Source organism: Mobula birostris, chromosome 3, assembly GCF_030028105.1.
Source record: "Mobula birostris isolate sMobBir1 chromosome 3, sMobBir1.hap1, whole genome shotgun sequence".
Classification (NCBI taxonomy): Eukaryota; Metazoa; Chordata; class Chondrichthyes; order Myliobatiformes; family Myliobatidae; genus Mobula; species Mobula birostris.
This window is the reverse complement of record NC_092372.1, coordinates 163,199,701-163,223,192: the sequence shown is the minus strand read 5'-3', so window position 1 is coordinate 163,223,192 and position 23,492 is coordinate 163,199,701. Positions and strand designations below refer to the sequence as shown.

General features: G+C 40.2%; 1 protein-coding gene across 1 annotated transcript in view; it reads left to right on the top strand.

Moving 5' to 3' along the window:
• The window catches only part of LOC140195385 (contactin-associated protein-like 2), a 1,890,266-nt gene that overhangs the window by 1,090,388 nt on the left and 776,386 nt on the right, over positions 1-23,492 (top strand). The window contains exon 13 of the mRNA XM_072253599.1: positions 10,333-10,533. Coding sequence (XP_072109700.1) covers positions 10,333-10,533 — 201 coding nt within the window. The remainder of the gene's footprint in view (positions 1-10,332; positions 10,534-23,492) is intronic.

Here is a 23,492-nt window from a genome sequence, read left to right as displayed (position 1 = left end):
CCCATGGAGGGGGATTCTAGGACAAGAAGGCACGACTTCAGGATTGAAGGACGTCCTTTTAGAATTGAGATGCAGGGAAATTACTTTAGTCAGAGGGTGGTAAATCTATGGAATTTGTTGCCACGAATGGCTGTGGAGGCCAAGTCATTGGGTGTATTTAAGGCAGAGATAGATAGGTTCTTGATTAGTCAGGGCATCAAAGGGTATGGAGTGAAAGCAGGGGAGTGGGGATGACTGGAAGAATTGGATCAGCCTATGATTGAATGGCGGAGCATGCTCGATGGGCTGAATGGCCTACTTCTGCTCCTATATCTTATGGTCTTAAAATAAATAATGGAAAAAGAAAACAAAATAGTGAGGTAGTGGTCATGGGTTTCTAGACCATTCAGAAATCTGATGGCAAAATGTTGAGTGTGAGTTTTGGAGCCTCTGTACCTCCTCCCTGATGGTAGTAATGAAAGTACGGCGTGTTCTGAATTGTAAGGGTCTTTAATGATGGACGCAGCCTTTTGAAGATGTCCTCGATGGTGGTAGGCTAGTACCTATGATACAGCTGGCTGAGTCTTACAACCCTTTGCAGTTTTTTGATCCCATACACTGGAGCCTCCATACAAGGTGGTTATGGAATTAAGCAGAATGCTCTCAATGGGACAACCTTGACTTCCTCATCAGAATCTGAGATTCTGCCCAACATAATCATCGGCCAATTTATAATGGCTCTTGAGCATACATCCTTGAGGTGTTCCTGTGTTGATTGTCAGCATGGAGGAGTTATTTCTGATCCACACTGACTAAAGTGTCTTGATTAAGAAATCAAGGATTGAGTTGCAGATGTAAAGCCCTGAGTTTTGAAGCCTGCTGATTAGCACTGAAGGGATGATGGTGTTGATGTTGATGAGGGGAGGGGGTATAAGGACAAGTGTTGCACCTCCTATGCTCATTGGGCTAAGTACTGGGTTGGGTCTGTGGTGGTGGGGTGTTTGAGGGAACCAGTGAGTCACAGAAGGAGTCTCTGTGAAAGTTGGAAAGGACTCGGGAGGAAACGTGGGCCGTGGGATTTTGGTGTAATAGGGAGAAATGACAAAGATGAAGCTTTGGATGATGAGTTTAATCAGGTGAACATTGAGCACTAAGAGAACTCCATCTTTGTCATTTTGAAGGGAGGTGAGGTGAGAGCAGAAATCTGAGAAACATATGGTTGGGAGTAAGCATGAATGGATCAGGGTGTTTCCTGAAAATGTAGTCCCTACAGAAGCTGGGAAGAGTGAGGACCAAAAGGATGGGGTGCGCTCCATCAACCACAGTAGAAGCGAAGTCATCTTTTCTGCAAATAGAGACAGAAAAACCCAGAGAAACGGATGATTTACTTGCAAGAGACAGAGTGGAAAGAGATGTAGTTTTTCCATTTACAGTATATAGTGCCTTTAACATGTAAAATTTAACATTGTGCTTCACGGAAGAATTATCAAGTACAGTCTGAGACCAGCTCACACAAATGGATATTGGATGGATGACTGAAACTTGGCTCAAGCATGTATTTTTAAATCTTACTGAGAAGTAAGGAGGTTTAGGATATGAACTTCAGAACAAACACTGAAGCCATGTCTAACATTGGTAAAGTAATTAAAATTGAGGAGAATCAACATCCCAGAAAGGTAGAAGCCCATTTATCTTGAAGAGCTGGTGGCGAGTATAGTGATAGAGTTGGGTAAGGCCATGTATGGATTCGTTAACAAGGATAAGCGGTATGATTGAAATAGGACATTGAGTACTAAATTGAATGGCTGAACATCAGAAGTTGTAAAAGGAGAGTTACTGCATCAAAGCTTGGAGATGAAGGATGAGAGTCCGGCCAGGAAGACATTACATAGAGATATTTTCTGAGTGAGAGTTTCGAGGAATCTGAAATGCAAATTGTCTGATTCAGCTTCGAAAGAGGATGTAGTTTTTTCCTCTGGGAAAACACACACACAATGCTGGAGGAACACAACAGGTCAGGCTGCAGAAGGATTTCTGCAGTTGCCGGAACTCCAGAGTTATACACACAAAATGATAGATGAATGCAGCAAGTCAGGCAGCATCTATGGAGTGGAATAAACTGTTGATGTTTCAGACTAAGACCCTTCATCAGGTTTGATGAGTCTTGATGAAGGGTCTCGGTCGAAACATCAACTGCTTATTAATTGTAAACATTAACTAGATGTTGCAGTTTAGTCTTTTTGTTGTATACTATCCATGTGCAATGTACTAATAGTCACTCTCATTTTCCAAAAATATTGCATTACAAGATGTAATAAAAGGATATTTACCAGAGGATTCATGAGATAACTGGGGCTTCAGTAGTTTTGGTCAGGTCTTCTCTGCACAGCTTAAAAAAACTACATCATTACCATTTTGGAAGGAACTCTTCCCAGGAGAACCACAGTACAATTACAGGAAAGTGTGCCTCAAAGATAAGGAGAAATAACTAGGGAAAATGGCATTGTCAACCATGTCTGGCCAAAGAACTGATCCAATCAACTGGTGAACTGCAATAGTTTCAAGCCACTGTGGGCTGATCATTAGGTCTGAATATTGCAGATAGCATACTGGTAATTGAAAGAAAAAGGACTCTGAGCAGTGTAGAGGACTCTAGAGAATTAATTACTGTTCTGCTGGTCATTCAAAAGTGAGGCTAGAATATAATGTTAGCAGGACGTTGGTGTGATCTTTAGGTGACTTCTTATTCCCAAATCTTATACAATATGTTTATGACTTAATAGTGAAAGTCATTGGTTTTCCATAAGCTCTTCATTTTCTGCTAGCTTCGAAAGATATATTTCCTGTGCAACCCACATTGGCATTAACTGCACAACTGACACCATACAAATACCAGCTGTGCCCTGATGAATTGTACCCAGAAGTCGTACTTTTATTATTCATTCAAGGGATATTAACTTTGTAAGCTGAACCAAGAATTAATTCAAGATTCAAGATTGTTTAATGTCATTTTCAGTACACAAGTGTAAAGGAGAATAATATTATTGTTATTCCAGATCTGATGCAGCACAAAAAAAATAAAATAAAGAACACAACAATAAAAAATCTAGAAATCTAATCAGAAGCAAGAGGAAATCTGCAGATGCTGGAAACCCAAGCAATACACCCAAAATGCTGGAGGAACTCAGCAGGCCAAGCAGCATCTATGGAAAAAGTACAGTCAACATTTCAGACCCTTCATCAGGACTGGAGCAAAAAAAGATGAGGAGTCAGATTTGGAAGGTGGGGGAGGGAAGGAAGAAACACAGGGTGATAGGTGAAACTGGAAGGGGGAGGGGTGCAGTAACATGCTAGGAAGTTGATTGGTGAAGGAGATACAAGGCTGGAGAAAGGAAAATCTGATAAGAGAGGACAGAAGGCCATGCAAGAAACAAAAGGGGGAGGGCCACCAGATGGATAGGTAAGTGAGGGAAAAGGGAATGGTGAAGGACGGGGGCATTACCCAAAGTTTGAGTAATTGATGTTCATGACTTCAGTTTAGAGGCTACCCAGACCGATTTTACGCAGGGTGGGTGGGATCCTTCATCATGCTATTGGACCTTTACTGGCACCATTTTGTATATATGTGCTTGATGTTGGGTAGGCTGGTGCCAGTGGTGCACTGGACAGTTTTGACTACCTTTCGTAGAGTCTTCCTGTCTTGCTCAGTGCAATTTCTGTACCATGCTGTGATGTAGCATGTTTCAATGGTCTCTACTCTGCACCTGAATAATGAAGTGGGTATAGATATTGCATATTCCTGTTCTCTTCAGTCTACTTAGAAAGTGAAGGCACCAGTGAGCTTTCCTAGCATGTGTCCTGGGACCATGAAAGGTTGTGTGAGATGTGCACTCCCAGGAGTTTGAAACCACTTGCAGTTTCCACTGCAGAACAGCCAACGTAAAGAGGGATGTGAGTGGTGTGAGTTGTCCTGAAGTCAAAAGCTATCTCCTTTGTCCTGTTGATATTTATGAAGGGGTTATTTGTCTGGCACCAGGCCTCGAATTCTTCCTCTTTGTAGGATGTATCATCGTTGTTGGTAATGAGACCCACCACTGTCATGTCATCAGCGATCTTGACAATGTGATTACTCAGGTGCTTGGCCATGCAGTCATGCGGGAGCAGAGTGTACAGGAATGGATTCGGCATGCAGCCCTGGGGGGCACAAGTGTTGTGGATGATGAGGAGGGAGGAGTGTTTGTGCATCATGACTATCTGACATCTGTTGCTTAGGAGTCTAATGCCCAATTGTACAGTGGTGTATTTAGACCAAAGAGTAGGAATTTGTTCACCAAAGTTTGTGGGACAATAGTGTTGAATGCCGAACTGAAATCCAGAAACAGAATTCTGACATAAATGTCCTTGTTTTCTTGGTATGTCGGTCAAGTTCATGATGGTAGCTGGCCCAGACTGGTTCTAGCCAAGATTTTGACCCAGCAATAGTGAAGAAATCAGAATCAGAATCCTTTATTATCACATACAGGGAACACATACAGGGAATTTGATGCCGGTTTCCCTGAGCTCTTGCTGTACAGAATCAAAAAGCAAACAAAACAATAGTGCAAATAATCGTGAACTATATACAATGAGGTATACCTGTGTATGTACAGGTGGACTTGGTTTATAATAGACTAAAATTCAAGTGTTCTTAAGACTGATAGCATACGGAAAGAAACCGTTCTTGTACCTATTTGTCCTGGCATACAGTGATCTAAAGCGCCTACCAGAAGGAAGGAGTTGGAACAGGTGATGTCCAGGGTGTGATGGGTCTACAATGGTGCTGCTTGCTCGCTTCCTGACTCTAGATGCATATAAGTCCTGGATCGAGGGCAGCTTTACACCAATAATCCTGACGGTTCATTGGAGTCTATTCTTGTCTTGTTTCGTAGCTGAACCAAACCAAACGGTGCTGGACGAACAGAGAACAGACTGGATTATTCCTGAATAGAATTGAATCAGCAGCTCCTGAGGCAGGGTGTACTTCCTGAGTCGACGTAGGAAATACAACCTCTGCTGAACCTTTTTGATAAGAGTGTCCGCGTTGGGTGTCCACTTCGGATCCTGGGAGATTGTGACACCCAGAAACCTGAAGGTCTCCACAGCGGACACAATACTGTTGAGTATAGTGAGTCGGGGGAGTACTGGGGGGCTCCTCCTGAAGTCCACTGTCATCTCCACAGTCTTGAGTGTATTTAGCTCCAGATTGTTCTGACCACACCAGAGGGCCAGCTGTTCCACCACCCGTCTGTATGCAGACTCAACACCGTCTCGGATACGGCCAATGACAGTTGTGTCGTCTGCAAACTTCAGGAGTTTAACAGATGGATCCTGTGAGGTGCAGTCATTAGTGTAAAGGCAGAAGAACAGTGGGGGAGAGCACACATCCCTGGGGGGCACCGGTACTGATTGTCCAGGTGCTAGAAACAACAATATATTTCTGAATTAGGATAGTGAATGGCTTGAGGGCAACTTCTATGTGGTGGTGGCCCCAAGCTTTTGCTAACCTTGTCCTAGTTGGTAGAGACTATGGATTTGGAATATGACATCTAAGGAGCTTTGGCAATATACTGCAGTGCTTCATCTAAATGGTATAAACTGCTGTTACTGTATATCAATGGTGAAGTGAGTAAATGGATATGGATATGGATGTGGTGCCTATCAAGCAGGTATCTACATCCTGTATGGAGTTGAGCTTCTTCAGTGTTGCTGACGATGCATTTTTTCAGACAAGTGGTGAGCATTCCACCATCATCAGGATTTGAGTTGTAGATGGTGGACAGGATTTGGCAAGTTAGGAGGTGAATCACTCGCTGCAGGATTCCTAGCCATGGATCTTGGCAGTCCAGTTCAGTTTCTGGTCAATGGCATCCCCTGGGTTAATACTGAGGAATTTTCTGACATCTTGCTAAATAGCTTTAATGCATTATTTGCATAAAATAGTGCAAATTGGTCCAATATTTCAATGACCACTACGTAGGAGATAAACAACTTAGATTGTGATAAATACAGTGTCAGTATTATGAGTGGATTGGTCAACCTGAGCTGGTGACCGGAGAGCCAGGCTGAAACCAATTGCAAGAGCATGTCCTGAAATGTGAAAATAATGATTAGACTTTGAGCACAAGGTTACTTGATACGTATTGGTCAAGTCTGAGCTTTGGCCAAATGTGTCACATAAACAGAACTGTCAAGATCTTTAGAAAGTTCTAACTTTGGCCTCTACTTTAATGGATAATTGGAACTCATCATAAAGGTAAGAATCGAGTACCAGTGTTGTGCATTGAGCTGAGAATATATAAACTGGGAATTATTGTGCATGAACATTCACTCAAAATGTTTCATTTTTTTCTAGCCCTCATGGCAGCTGGTTTTGTCATTTTGTTGTCCATGCTTTTAGGTCACTATAGAATACTCATTGGTGTGTAGTGTAAATTACCTTTATGAGACTGATGCTCATAAACTGATTCGAAATTCCTTTTCAATAAAATTTTTTGAGAAGCTTTATAGTACTCCTTGGGAAAGCTCCAGCAACACAGACTGCATCTGCAGAAGCTTAAATCAATACAGGTAGTGTAAATTCAGTGCTATGGATCTCGAATATTGGATGCTTCCACTGCATTGTGATTTAGATAATGCATTTAATACTGAGAACGGATTATATAGTGGTGGGAGAATTTTCTCTTGACAAGTGTAGTACGCCAAGAAGCCATAGTTTATCAATATATTCTTACTATGACAATTTTATAATTGAAATATTCAGCAGTTTCAGAAAAATACTTAATGATTATAAACTTAATTTCTACAGTGTTGTTTGCTTGTTGATGAGCTGTTAACTCCTGTCAGCCTTGTGTGCATTAAGCTGTAAAGTTTCAGCTGAAAATTTCAGCACAGCTTGTGAATGAGATAAAAGGTGGAAAGAATGGAAAGAGCGTCCTTTAGCACCTGTATCCTAAAAGGATAGACAAAAAATTGAGCAAAATGGGGCAATTCCCTTACTGACCACAAACTGCTTGGTAAATTTTACTGGTATAGAGAAATGTATTTTGCACAACACATTGTTTAAAATTAGTCTTGTGTATGAGACAGCATCTAAGAATGTAAATTTATTAAAATATTTGTACTCCGTTGTGACTGACTAAACTGAGTCACACAGAAGCTGTAACTGGGAAGCATAAAGATCATCTTACACACAGCAGACCTTCAGCAGAAAGAGCCCAACTCTCCTGAAACAATGTTTTTTATCTTATAAACATAAAGATAGCAATAAATGATTAAGCATAGTTTCACTGGCTATATTCAACTAATGAACTTTAACATTTTGAATATAGTCAAGTAATTTTGCAGAATTATACCTCCCAACCAGCAAAACCCTTTTGAATCTTCAATACTGATGTGTGTTCCAAAAGCCTCTAACCACAAACTCAGTCAGCAAAATGTACCTTTGTTGTAGCAGTGTTGAGGACAGTTCCATGAGTATACAAACAACCAGGATATTAAGTGTCAGAATGGCACTGTCCTGAACTGTGCATTAATTGGGAGGGATGCACCTTTCACAATGTGATTACTTCATGCATTCTGAAGTTTTCAGTAAACTTGCAACTTCCACAACTCCGGACGGCTGGATCATTCTTTAACACCGGCAGACCTGGAGCTGTCCATTCTGAATACTTGGCAGGTTCGAATAATTTCTCTCTGAAATGCCTTTCTTCATGAGAATGCAGGTATGGTACTTTGAAGATGAAGATCTGCCACCACTGGAGTAGACTTAAGGCCAGATTAAAGCATAGGGGCCCGAGAGCAGAAAACAAACTGGTGCTCAGTGCCAGCCAAGATCTCCCACCTGATCCTGACCCATTTGCCTGTGTTTGGCTGGTCTCTCTCTTCTCGGTACTACTCTCAGGCTGGAGGTGAAGGAGTCTTGGGTCCCACATCACCAGGTTTGGGAGCAGTAATTTTCCTGCAGCCACTGGGCTCCTGGACCGGCTTCACTCCCTTCAGTGCTGAACTGACTCTGCTGCCAGCAGACTCACTTTCAGGGAATCTGCAGTTCATGTGCTATGTATTATTTGTATTTTTTTATTATTTACCCATTGGATGTCCATCAGTCATTGTTGTTTGTGATTTTTCATGAATTATACTATGTTTCTTTTTTTATGGATGCCTACAAGAAAATGAATCTCAGGGTTGTTTATGATATATATACTTAGATAATAAATTTACTTTGAACTTTGAACTTGGAACTTTGAATTTGTACCTCCAACTTTGGTTTCCTTGCATAAGGTGTTGTCCTTGGCTTGATGGAGGATTTGGACCAACTTTTGTTTGAGTGCTCTTCAACGTGCCTAGCTTATCTTTGAAAACCTCTTCATGTCTCCTTTGTACCTTCTGCAATCTTCCAGCCTTATTCACCTTAGCATGACGAATGCTCTTCAATTCCAGAGAAATTCCTTTCAGTTAATCTGTTCCAACAGGCAGATGGGAGTGGAGAGAAATTTCTTTTCAAATAAAAGTTGAGTAAGATAAGGAGCATGTAACACATCAACAAAATGCTGAGATCACACACAAAATGCTGGAGGAACTCAATAGGTCAGGCAGCATTTATGGTAAAAAAAAAAAGCACAGTCGACGTTTTGGGACAAAAAATGCTGACATCCCTCACCCGGACCGAGTCTCAGCCCGAAATGTCGACTGTTTATTCCTTTCTATATATATTTGACTTTCTGAGTTCCTCCAGAATCTTGTATGTGTCACTCCAGATTTTGACCATCTGCAGAAACTCTAGTGTCTATGTAGCAACCAACATAACTTCAATAAAGCAAGGATGAAAAAAATGATGAGCAATTGACTTGTTTTCAGCATGTGACTTCAAACTCAGACATGAGATGATTATTGTCACTTATTTTTGTTGCAAATAACACCAAAAAGGAAAATAATCAGAAGTCTTTCCAATTTCTGAAACTTCCAGTAATGTCTCCACACCCACCTCACCTTTCACCATTTCCCATCTCCTTGTCCCTCTCTCATGTTATCTCCTTGCCTTCCCATCACCTCTCTCTGGTGCTCCTCTCCCCACCCTTTTAATCTTTCTTCCATGGCCTTCTGTCTCTCTCTTCTTTCACTAATCAACTTCCTAGCTCTTCGCTTCATCCCTCCCCCTCCAAGTTTCACTTATTGCCTGGTGTTTCTCTCTCCCCTCCCCCACCTCTCAAATCTCCTACTCCGCTTTTGTTCTCCATTCTTGCTGGAGGGTTTCAGCCCAAAACGTCATCTATACCTTTTTCCATAGACGCTAACTGGCCAGCTGAGTTCCTCCAGCATTTTGTGATTTCCAACATCTGCAGACTTTCACTTGTTTGTGAGAAGTCTTTCCAAATTAGTGTAGTGGAAGATGCTGTGTGTAGCTTAATGAGAAAACTGCTGAGCCTGACAATCGTAGAAATAAAAAAATAAGGAATAGGCGGATTTGTAAAAGAATCACTTTAACTGGGAGAAACTAGATCAAAAGTCTTAAGAAAGCAATGAGATTTGTGGACATATTAATGAATATGTGCTCTCCAGCTATTTCTATACTGTGTGGAGCTTCCCACTTAAAATAAAAGCTGTCTAACCAGCACACATTGACTGAGTTCTCATAACTTCCATGAAATTATGAATGGAATGGGATTCATTTGTCTTTCAAACAATGTGCTCATGACTCACAATTCTGAATCTAAATATAATTTAGATCTTTGGGATTGGTGCTGTATACGTGCTTCTGAGACTGGTTGCTGTGTATGCACCATTTCTGGCAATCAAATTTAAAGTATACAGATATATTAGGAAGTCATTTGTATTTCATGAGAACATTGATTAATTTTAAGTGAATATTTGAAATTTTAGGTACTGCATAAAGATTAATGTTCAAAGTAACTATCAAAGTTTAAAGTGATAGTAGATAAGTATTTTTAAATTAGAAATCGACAATTACTATTTCTAACTCATGATTCAACATTGTTAACTTTGTTAAAACAAATTACAGAAATTCACTTTTTAAAACAAATGGAGGGAAACATACATCGGTATTCCTATCTTCTTCAGAGGAAGAGCAGCAAATCTTCTGAAAATATATTGTACTGTAATGTTAATTCATTATTCTTAGAATTCTATGTATGGTATGCCATTCTTTTCTTGCCAGATACAGAGTTCCCCAGTGAATAATTACTCTATCTGTTCCTTTAAATTGGGACATTATTAAAGTCTCCAGTTAACCAAAATGTTATGGTTTCTGCAGAGCCCAGCAAAAGTTGATAGCAATGATTCTTCTGCATTTTACAGAGGATAAAGTCTGGACGACATTGTACCATGACTTGCCACAGCAGAGAACGATTTTGGGATCTACACCAGCAAAATCTGTTGCTGTGAAACTGAACTACAGCACCTCACTGAATCATATCGCCGCAATTACCAAAAGTGCAGAGTATTGTGAGCAATATGTGTCGTACTCCTGCAGGATGTCAAGATTGTTAAACACACCAGGTAGGAACACTTTTTTGATCAGGTGCAGTTATAAATTTGCAAATTGTTTGTTAAAGAAAACTGGGTGATTCCTTGTGGCACATTGATCTGTCAGTGGTGCATTGTTGAGTTCTGAACATTTGGTATGATGATGCAGGATGCATGTAGTTTGATTTTGATAGTATTTCCTATCTTGACGTTTTACAAAGATGTGGTTGAGATGGTTGAGTGTAAGTGTGTTAATGCTGAAAACAGAAAATTTTACATTCAGTGAAATTCATTGATGTAATTCTTTTCAGTTCAAACTCCAATCTTTACAAAGGCAGAATAAATTGCATTGGATTGAGTTTATATCAATGATAATTTTTACTCCTTTCCTAACTGCTATGTGAGCACAAGCTGTTGCAAGCTATTTGCATGTAGAAAACAAGTATGATAAACTAAGGCTTCATCATTGAATATGTTGCAAATATTTTTGCAACCAAAAAGTGGCAAATGTCTTTTCTGTTGCTGAAAGTTTTGATGTATTATGATGATTCATGTAGTCATCACCCTGGCATTGAACAAGGTAGAAAAAATGTTAGGCTATATCATCACTGTGTTAACATGTAGTTTAGTGGAAAGCTATCTTATTTGCAGTTGGAATTTGTTATTGAACCATATTTTTGATACCAATGCTCACAATTTAGTGTTGTAAATAAAAAGAGATTAACAGAGCCATAAACACAAACTTATATATGTGGCTCTTGTGTCATGAATTTTGAAATGAAATATGAGGCTGAGAAATATATTGAACACGTACATTAGCACTTAGAGATAAGGAACATGTAGTGGAACAATATTTAGATTTTTGAACTTGAATAAAGTCACTGTGGATCAGTGCTCTGGAAAAAGTAAACCAATTGCTGGACTGTAAATCAAACTGTTCACTTATGTCATGTGGGAGAAGCCCTGTCCAAATAGCAGGACCAAACCAGACAAGTGGCTGTTATTCTTTCCTTGGGAGAATATGTGTCATTTTCAGTCATTAATTATAGATTTTGATTACCAAGTGGCTTTTAGCTTAAGTAATATTTCTGTGATATCTTAATTACATTACTGTGAGTGATCAGAACTTCAAAGTTTAAATCCTCAAGTTCAATATGGTTAACTGGGTTTTGTACTATTTATCCGATGGTACACAAAGCTGCCTACAAGTTGAAGTGTTCTGCGGATTTCCTAAGTCTTTACAATTGCAGTTGCATTTGGTAACATCTTGAATTAAACAGGTTTTGTACACAATTCTATCTGACTAAAATTTGAATGCCATCACCGTTAATTGGTAGCTTCAGCCCAGTTCTATCATAGATTTTATAATTGTGATGGAATTGAGTGCATGAATAGAAAGGATTATGAACGCATAGAACATAGAACAATACAGCACAGGCACAGGCCCTATAGTCCATAATGTTGTGCCAAACCAATTAAATTAGTAATCAAATGGTCAACTAAACTAATCTTTTCTGCCCACACAATGTCCATATCCGTCCCCTTTCCTCACATTCATGTGTCTATCCAAACATCTCTTAGAAGTCCCCAATATATCAGTTTCTACCACCACCTCTGCCAGTGCATTCCAAGCACCCGCCACTCTCTGTTCTAAAAAAAAACTTGCCCCTCGCTTATCTTTTAAAATTACCCTTTTTCTTTAAATGGATGTCCTCTGATATGAGACATTTCAACCCTGGGAGAAGGATACTGTCTGTCTACTCTATTTATGTCTCTCTTAATCTTGTAAACATCCATCAATCTCCCCTCAGCCTCTGCTACTCCAGACAAAACAACGCAAGTTTGTCCAATCTATCGTTATAGCACATGCTCTCTAATCCAGGCAGCAACCTGGTAAACCTCTCCTGCATCCTCTCCAAAGACTCAACATCCTTCCTATAATGGGGCAACCAGAACTATATACAATACGCCAGATGAATCCGAACTAGATTTTTATAAAGCTGCAAATGTAAAGCCTCATTTTCATTCACCGCCAGGCCACTGCACCTATGGCCTGAGGATCTTTAACTTGGCAATTTCCCCAAAAGTATATGAATAGTAATCATGTATATAATGGACCTTTAAATGACACATGTAAATATTTGGCAGTTTCCCTTGGTAATGAGGCTGAATTAAACAGCAAAATTGAAAGGTAAAATCTGCTATGTTATTCTGTCACTAGAAGCCTTGCCTCTGGCAGGGGAGTTCAATGTTGCTGAAGATACCCAACAGTTAGCCTGGAACTTCAGTCAGCCATGATTCATTGAAGGATCTGTGACTCTCCAATTTCAATAGGAAATGTAGAGCAGATATTTAGGAAGTACATTATTTTATTTTGATAATTATGCACTTGTTTAATGTTTTTAATTATTTGTATACTTTAGTCAATTATTTTACTAAATGAATGCTTTTTATATTTAGTTTAATTTTAATAGCCTTTAGACGTCTCTGAATGTAAGAAATTTTTGAAATCTTCAATAATCGGCAAAAATTGAACGGCTGGTAAAGCTCCACTTCATAAAACACGATCAGTGGATGGGATATTTTCACCATAATATTTGCTGCCCAGTCACCTGCAAGATCTTGTTGATGGACTCTGGGTTGTGGAGGACCAGTAAGGTGGCCTTCCCACGTCAACCTGTAACAACACGATGGATGTTGAGACTGTAAGTAAGGACAGGGCCCTGGATTAGCTCAATCATGTTAGTGTGATTTATTTGGAAACTAGGATCCAATTCAATGTCATGAAGTTGAGGAATGCACAAGAGACTACAGGATAAATTAGAAATTAACAATTGGTTGAAACTTGGATCCTAAAATCCTTAAGTGGTAGGAGGTAAATTTTATGATAAAAGGAGGTGTGTAGCTATGAAGTCTTTGTAAAGAATGAATTAGAGGAGTTTTCCTAATTCTGGAACAGTGATCACCTTGGGAGGTGGCAAAAATGAAGTTTGAGTGAGGCACATTGAGCCGTTTCATTGTTTGCAATAAAGATTCTATAGAAACACAGGGATGATAGCATCATAAAATAACTGAATGCATCAAAACAGAAAAAGGGAGAAAGAGATTGAGGGGGTGCTTGTTAGGACCAGACATAGGTTCCAAAATGTTTGACCCTAAATCCAAGGCATGGATTATTCCCTCCTATTCTCTTCTTACATTTTCATCAAAACAAATCAGTACCTCTCTATTTATGAAATCAGAAATCTTGCACCTGTATATATCCTTTAAACATCTGGGACACAATTTATAAATGTGATTTTCCATCTCAGACTACTTGTAGATAAAAACTGTTGCCTCCTAGAAGCCCTCTGACATCACTATTATTTTATTCACTTGTTTAATGGTTCAGTTTAATATCAGAGAATGTATACAGCATAAAACCTGAAATCCATACTCTTCGCAGACATCTATGAAACAGAGAGAAAAAAACCCCAAAGAATGAATGACAGAAAAACATTAGAATCCCAGTCCCACCCTCTCTATTCCCATGCACAAGGAACAACAAAAGCATCTACCTTCCCCCCCCTTGCCTCAGCAAAAGCATCAGCCCTCCCTCACCACCCACCATGCAAGCAAAAGCAAGCCCCAGAGACCATCAAAAACTACTACCTTTCCCAACACTTCAACATTTCACCCTGCCAGAGCGAGAGGGGAGGCCAAAAGCTAGCTGATTTGACATTACCATCTTCTGTGTCGCTTATTCAAGTGCCTCCGACTCGGAGCCAACAAAATCTCACTCACCACTGAAAGGAAGAGAGGGAGAGACCTCTGACAACTGTGCTCGCTATCTTGGTGTTTTGATCTCCCGCGATGCTTCAGAGGGCAACATCGGCGAGGAATCGGATTGTCCACAGGGCTGCACCCTGAAGATGCTCATCTGCCAAGCAGTTCCCGGGGATACCGCAGCGCGGGCTGCTCAGCGGGTTCCAAGGGTGAGAACCCACTTCCCGTGATGAATGTAGTTTGAGCACAACTGGAAACCATAGACTCTGACAGGACCCCAGCCATATTGAAAATGTGGGCGTGAGAACAGGAGATTTAAGCTGTAACGTGGATGATCTGGTAGAAGTCACCCAGGTACACAGAAACCTTTTGCACCATCTTTAGCTCCTCCTACTCATTTATTTATGAATTCCTTGATGTGAAATAGTTATTACTTAGATTTTAACTCTGTTCAAAATATCTGGCTAACAGTTTGAACAATTCATACCTATAGGTGACTTCTAAAAGATCTTTTCAATAAGATCATTAAGAAATCTTACGGTCATTCCCAGTTGAGCTCTGCTTTGCAGTTGCTAAATTAAAGCTATTGTAATTATTCTTATCTGTTTCATGTAATCAAGTAATCTAGTTTACAATAGCATCTCATTTCCCACATGCCCATATGATTTTCTGCTTTTGTGTTCTTTTAAAATGAATGTCTCAAATGTTATAAACAATAATGATGAATTTGTATGAAGGAAAGTAATTGTAAAGATGCAGCACAAATGACGGATCAATCACAAACAGAAAAGCATGAGATGCAGACTAGTATTGTAGCCAAGTTACTGGACTTACAGTCATGGATCATTAATTCAGAGACAAGAAATAGATTACAGTGATTTAAAAAATTAGAAATTTGAAAAAAAATGCCAGTCTCAGCAACATAATCACAAAACTACCAATGAAATATAAATGCTCATCTGGTTGTTCTTCAGGAAATGAAATCTACCATCCTTCCCCTGTCTTACTAGAAAGTGACAGTATAGTGTGACATAATTGGGAGAAATGTACTTAATTCACAACTACCGACATTGAGTTGGGGTTTCACTTTAAGAGACTGGTCTGATATGATGACCTTATTACGTAAGGATTTTGAGCACACCTTTGCATTTAGGTTTTGGAAGTTCAATAAAATGTACTATGGGTTTCATTACACATAAAACGCCTCACTTTGTTTTATTTGTGAAATCCTACACTACTAGACCCTAAATGTTAACTGCCTCCTGCATTCAGGTACAGTTAGGAATGGGCAATAAAATGAAGAATTTCCAGTGATTTTCACTTTTCCACATCATAGAAATGAATAAATAGGAAATTATGGCACTAATCTGAGATTTGTTCTTAAAAAATACAATAATTTAGTGTTTTGCAGCAAGTCTCTGGTGGTAAATAATACGAGTGCTAAATAATATGGTTCCAAAAGCTATGAGACCTTGTTTCATACCATGTGTCATAGGAGATAATAATGTGCCTGAGCTGCATTTCAAGCTGATTTAAAATCCACCAGAGCAATATGGGAAAATTATTCAGACTGAAAATCTGCTAGCAAGTGTAACACCCTGGGAAAGGTTTCACTGATAATGTAATGGTCTTTCTGTAGAAGCAGTGTTTGGATTATGGTTAGAGATAACAGGTGCTTTGGAATGCGAGCCGAGCAATGAGGGGAGGCTGTTTTCGTGCTGTGTGCTTGATACTGAGACAATCTGGGTCTTTTGTTCGGCGGAAGATAGGGATAGAAGATGCCAGAAAGGAGAGGTCATAGACGCCAAAAAGGAGTGGACTTGGCGTGGGGCCGGGAGTCGATAAAGACCAGGGAATTTGATGGAGGACCGGCGGAAGGGAAACTGTGAGCTCCAACTTGTGCACATTAGACTATTTCATTAAAATGGGCCTTTTTCGTTTTGTTTTTTATTTTGCTAACCCTTTAGTCAAATTAAGAATTGTAAAGCTAAATCACTTAATTGCCTGTGGTCTGTTATTTTGTGGTACTGATTTTTAACAGGGTAACACATCACACAATATCCACACAGAAAGAGTTTTGCTGCTCAATCTCATACGTTTTGTGGGACCAGAAATTGCCTTCCCTAGACTTAGACAGTGGACACAACCCGAGAGTTACACAAGGACAACTACACTTTGAAAATATCAGACTATGCAAACTGATAAAGACAACAATGTATTGCCATGTGTAATTAGTATAAGTAATAAATTATTGATATCCTCTGGAATGTATGTAGTGTTGATGTTTTGTTCAGTTGTTGCTATGCATACGGTCTCAATGTTTTGAAAATTGCAATTGCTTTAAAAATATCTGCTTATTTAATTTGATTTTTAATATATGCTTATTGTAATTTATAGTATTTATTTTAGGTATTGCACTGTACTGCTGCAAAACAACAAATTTCAGGACATACTGTATATCAGTCATATTAAACCCGATTCTGATAAATGAATATTTATCTATTATTGTATGTTATTATTTGATAACATACAAAAGTTTTGGAAAGACTCAGCAGGACAGGTAGTGTCTGTGAAGAAACAGAATTAGTTAACGTTTCAGTTCATTAACCACCCACGCACCCCCACCCCAACCGGAAGTGGGAAATTAAGAAAGCTTGAAGAGAGGTTGGGTTGGTTCAGTTCGGTAGGTGCGGGAGGAGGGAATAGGTGTGGTTTGGATGGATGACCAAAGTGAACAAAAAATATAATGTCTGTAATTCAGGGAACACAATTTATTTCAATATTCCTTAAGACAAGAAAAAGAATGAATATATAGTTGATTGGCTGGAGGAGTGCACACAGAAGATGACTGAGGACATTATAGAGAATAAAAATAGACATGCTGGAATTATGAGGTGCATAGCATAGCAGCTGCTAGAAGTCTGAAATAAAAGATGATGCTGGATAGATTCAGCATATCAGGCAGCCTCTGTGGAGTGAGAAAATGTGGGTTAATGTTATTGATGGATGACATGACATCAGAACTGGAAATTCCTAACAAAATTCAATAGTGAGCTCAGAGGAATCGATTCAATGTTGATTGTGCCTAGAAAAGAAATGATAATCCTTCAGTTTACACTGGGCTTCACTTGTATAGTGTAGGAGACCAAAGAGAGAGGGGTCAGAATGGGAGTTTGTGTAGAAATAAAGTGACAGTCAACTGGAACTTTAAGGTTACTTACGTGGATTACATGAAGATGTTCTACCAAGTGGTCACTACATCTACAGATTGGAAGAAACTACATTGTGAACACCAAATGCTATACTCTAAACTTAGAGAAGTGTAAGTTGCTTTACCTAGAAGGATTATTTGGACTCTGCAATGGGGAGGGCCTAAGTTAAACAGCGGGCGTTGCCCCTGTTATGCTTACATGGGAAAATGCTGCAAGTAGGAAAATGATAAATGGAGGTGTAGGAATAAATAAGAAGGTTGCAGAGGAAATGGTCCCTTGGAATGGTGAAAGGAGAGATGTACTTGGTGGTGATATCTTGTAGAAAGTGATGGAAAATACAAAGGAATTATCTATTGAACATGGAAATTAGTGATGTAGACAGTAAAGCTATTTTCACTATACAGGTTGAATAAGTCTGGCAGAAAGACACAACTTTGCCTGGCTCCTCTCATGATATTCACATACTCACTCGCTTCTCCTTCTATTCTGATGGATGCTGTCTGGTCCCAGTATAAGTTTCTTAAGAAATGTATATCTTTCCCATCTATGTCAAGATCTTGAAGCATTTCGAGAAGATCTTGGTGTCTGACAGAGTCAAAAGCTTTTGTACAGTCGATGAGACATAGGTAGATGTCTTTTTGTACCTGGATGGCTTGTTCACAGATCGTCCGTAGCATGAAAATTGCATTTCTGTTTCCAGTGTTTTCCACAAAGCTGCATTGTTCTTTACTGATTTCTGGTTTTATACAGCGTCTTGATTACTCTGAGAATAATTTTTGTCACTTGGCTCATCAAGCTTATTGTATAATGTAACACATTTTGTTGCTCCCTCTTTCTTTGGAAGTGTGATGAACACTGATTTACTTAAATCATCAGGTTTATATTCACTATAGTGGCAGCAGAAAGTAATCGCAGAGGCCTCTCAATCAACACCAAGAAGACAGAAAGCATTGTTATCTCCAGAACGACAAACATCCCACAATGTGTGATCAAGATCGGAAATACAAACATCAAACAAGTCAACAAATTCAGATATCTTGGCAGCCTAGTAACAAGTGATGGCAGGTGTGACACAGATATCAAATACAGAATAGCAATGGCGAAAGAAGCTTTCCAAAAAATGAAGACCACATTAACAGACAGAAAGATGAGCGTGTACACTAGAAATGGAATACTGCAGTGCTATCCTGACTTATGGAAGTGGATGCTGGAACATTTCCCCAGCAATGGAAAAGAGACCAGAAGCAGCTGAATTATGGTTCTACAGGAGAATGTTAAAAATATCATGGACCACACATACATCAAATGAAGAAGTTCTCAGAAGAGCCCAAGCAGTTAGATCACTCATACCAACAATAAGAGAAAGACAACTCAGATTCCTAGGACACATCATGCAGAAAGATGAACTAGAAAAACTCATACTCTCTGAAAAGATCAAGGGGAGCAAATCTAGAGGAAGACCTCGGCTTATGTACCTCAAAAGCTTGGCCAGGTGACTACACATCGAGGGAAATAGAAGTCATCCAAAGAACGAGGGATAGATCAATATGGAAAACCATGGTCATCAACGTCTGCATCGGCTATGGTACCTAGCCATACATACATAGACAGTAAAGTCCAGGAGAATACTATCCTTGTTCTGGATGGCAAGAGATGGTGTGAAACTTGAACTTGGGAACAAAGGGGAAATTAATTTGAGGCCTGTGGTCGAAGGAAAAACATGGCTTAAAGGAGGGGATCTCAGAGCTACATGTGTGAGCAATCTTTTCATCTGGATAGTTATGATGGAAACAGAGAAACTGAGAGTGGAATGAAATTCTCCCAGGAAGCAAGATGGAGGGGTAGGTGTGTCATCCTCTGAGCTTGTATTGGATATAGGTTAGTAATCTACGTTCTCAGATGTCGAGAGAAGTTGAGAAAGGGAGTGCAAAAACCAATAATGGATGAAATGAAAGAGAGAACTGATGGAAACTCCTGGCAAAGGAAATGAAATTTTTGAGTTCTGTATGAGTGCAGGAGTAATGTTAATCTGTGCTTGCTCAACAGAACCTTTTTCTGTCTACCTTGACTCTATCTTTTCTTCGCATGTGCTTTTCTATTTAGATCTGTGTCAAATCTGATGCTCTCTGTGACTTTGACAGTTTTCACCTTTCTTGTCCCAACCAGCTCATTTTTACACAATGCGGACACAGCATTAAATTAAAAGAAATGATGGAGAAGGCCCAAGAAAGACTAAAACAAGGACAGTTCCATATATCCCATAAAAGAGATAGGCACAGTTGAAAAGTACATTTGTTTGCATAATTGCACCTTTGACTTCGAGGAAGTGAGTGGAGTTGAGGGCAAAACTGTTCAGTTCAATGTAAGAATGAGTTCACTCAAACAATGGAGAGTCTGGTCAAGAAGAACTGCTTGGAAATTTGTTTGGGCTTCTAATAAGGAAAAAGGGAACAGCCATCAGGCTATCCTTGGTATAGAATAAAGGTGCAGAGTGATTTGGATACCCCTGGTAAAGATGAGCTATTTGGAACATTTTAATCACAGAGGACATTGAAGTTGTCATAAATGGGAAGGCACTGGGAAACGGAAGAAAGAAAAAAATTAAGTGAGCGAGAAATAAGTTCCATGGATCAAGTACAGATGAACATAATTGGTCTATCGGGGTGTACAGAATAGGGGGATAATGATGCTGCAATCTGTGGAGGGAATATCTCCCAAGAATATAAGGGCACTAATAATCTGTAGAAAGATATGTTAATGCTCAAATTAAAGATGAGTTCACCAAACTATAGTTACATTGCCCTTGTCATTAGAATGTTAGGGTTGGTTCCTATTTAGTAATATGCTAAAAGATTGGAGATTAGTTTGATTGACTAGGGGTGATGGAAAAGTTGAAACATCAAGGTTGCATCTTCAATTTACAATGAATCGATATAGAGAAGGTGGGGGGGAGGCAGAGGTATTCTAAAGATGGGAGTTAAAAATCTATATTTCTGATCCTGGAGTATAAGTGAAGACAGCAGAAAGAAGACCTAAAAGTCATGCTAGGTGAGAATTCATGAAACTGGGAATGTACGGTTTGAATCTAAAGTCACTGCTGAGGAATGATTGTCAGGATCTAAGGGGAAAATGAGAAGAAATAGTGAAATAATTGCAGGTTTATGACTTGGGGGAAGAAATGGACTCTGTGGAAAATGAAAGAGGAGAAAGCTCCAGAAGAGCATAAGAATTTTGATTTGTTGAAGTTTGTGATTTTCACCTTTGAAGGAAAGAGATGTCTTATTGAATACAATGAGGGTGAGGTAAAGCTGTGGAGCTGTGGACCAGGACAGCTTTGAGACAGACTATGTGGTACTCTTATCTGAGGATCAGAGGTGGAGAGGGTCAGCAACTTTAAATTCCTCGGTGTTATCATTTCAGAGGACCCGTCCGAGGCCCAGCATAGACATGTAATTACAAAGAGAGCACGGCAAACATCTCTACTTCCTTAGGGGTATGTGAAGATTCAGCATGACATCTAGTACTTTAACAGACTTCTGTAGCTACATGGTGGAGAGTATTGACTAGCTGTATCACAGCCTGTTATGGAAGCATACTGTGCTTGAACAGAAAATCCTACAAAAAATAGTGGATAAGGCCTAGACCCCATCATTGAGCACAGCTACACAGACATTTTCCAAAGAAAGCAGCATCCACCATTCATCAGGGACCTATGCCATTCAGGATATGCTTTCTTGTCTCTGTACCATCCAGAAGAAGGTACAGGCACGTCAGTTCAGGTTCAGGAACAGTTATTACACCTCAACCAGCTCGGTCTTAAACCAAAGAGGATGACTTCACTCAGGTTCACTGAAATGTTCCCACTACCTATGGACTCACCTTCAAGGAGTCTTCAATTCATGTTACCAATATTTATTGCCTGTTTATTTATCGAGGCACTACTGCACAGGCACATCGATGTCAGTGAGTTAGACCGGCGGGAAGAATTTAAAAGGAGAGCATTTTCTCTTCAGTGGTTTTATCGAGGCACGACTGTGCAGGCACGTGGATGTTAATGAGTTAGACTAGTGGGAAGAATTTAAAAAGAAGACAGCTTTATAGAATGGGTGTTGGGGTAGAGCCAGTCAGAGTAGGAGGGCTTTGGCTCAACGGGGCTTCGGCAATAATGGGTCGAGGTGAGGTTAAGTTACTTGTGAAGAATAGCAAGTGTCTATGAGGCTAGTGTTCTGTATTGGATGTTGGATGTGGGATGTCTGGGAGACTTACAGCCTCCTGGATGGTCATATTTACATCAGGTGCGTTAAGCTGCAGCTCCTTAGGGACAGGGTTAGGGAACTGGAGATGCAGCTCAATGACCTTCATCTGGTCAGGGTAGTGAGGAGGTTACAGAGAGGAGCTGCAGGCAAGTAGTCACACTGGGGCCTCAGGAGACAGGTAAGTGAGTAACAGTCAGGAGAGAGAAGGGCAAGAGTCAGATACTAGCAAGTACCCCAGTGGCTGACCCCTTAACAATAAGTATTCCTGTTTGAGTACTACTGGAGGGGGAGTGACCTACCTGGGGGAAGCAACAGTGGCTGTGCCTCCGAAATAGAGTCTGGCCCTGTGGCTCAGGAGGGCAGGGAAAGGAAGAGGATGGCAGCAGTGACAGGGGACTCTATAGTTGTTGGTGGGGGTGGGGGTGGGGTGCAGACAGGCGATTCTGTGGATGCAGGAAAGAAACATGGATGGTAGTTTACCTCCCTCCCAGGTGCCAGGGTCCGGGATGTTTCTGATCGCGTCCACGATATCCGGAGGTGGGAATGTCAACAGCCAGAGGTCGTGGTACATATTGATACCAATGACATAGGTAGGAAAAGGGAGGAGGTCCTGAAAACAGACTACAGGGAGTTAGGAAAGAAGCTGAGAAGCAGGACCTTAAGGGTAGTAATCTCAGGATTACTGCCTGTGCCACGCGACAGTGAGTATAGGAATAGAGTGAGATGGAGGATAAAAACTTGGCTGAGAGATTGGAGCAGGGGGCAGGGATTCAGATTTCTGGACCATTGGGAGCTCTTTTAAGACAGGTGTGACCTGTACAATAAGGATGGGTTGCACTTGAATCTGAGGGGGGCCAATATCCCAGCAGGGAGGTTTGCTAAGGTTGTTGGGGAGAGTTTAAACTAGAACTGCCAGGGGGTGGGAACTGAACTGACGAGGCAGAGAAAGGAACGGTAGGTTCACAAATAGAAAAAGCTTGCAGGCTGTGTGAGAGGGAAAATAGGCAGGAGATAGTGAAGGGATGCACTCAGACTGATGGTTTGAGATGTGTCTATTTTAACGTAAGGAATATCATGAACAAAGCGGATGAGCTTAGAGCTTGGATCAGTACTTGGAACTGTGATGTTGTGGCCATTACCAAGACTTGGTTGGCTCTGAGGCAGGAATGGCTACTTAGAGTGTCAGGCTTTAGATATTTCATAAAGGACAGGGAGGAGTGCAAAAGAGGTGGGGGGAGTGGCACTGCTGATTAGAGATAGTGTCACGGCTGCAGAAAAAGAGGAAGTCATGGAAGGATTGTCTACTGAGTCTCTGTGGGTGGAAGTTAGAAACAGGAAGGGTGTCTAGTGGGTGTTTTTTTTTTATATATAGACCACCCAATAGTGACAGGGACATCAAGGAACAGACAGGGAGTCAGATTGTAGAATGGTGTAATCATAACAGGGTTGTCATGATGGAAAATTTTAATTTCACCAATATTGATTGGCATCTCCCTAGAGCAAGGCATTTAGATGGAGTAGAGTTTGTTCAGTGTGTTGAGGAAGGATTCCTGAAAATGTAGATAATCCTACAAGAGGAGAGGCTGTGCTTGATATGGTGTTGGGAATGAAAATGGTCAGGTGTCAGATCTGTCAGTGGGAGAGCATTTTGGAGATACCGATCATAATTTGATCTTCTTTATCATAGCATTGGAGAGGGATAGGAGCAGACAAGTTCTGAAAACATTTAATTAGAGTAAGGGGAAATATGAAGCTATCA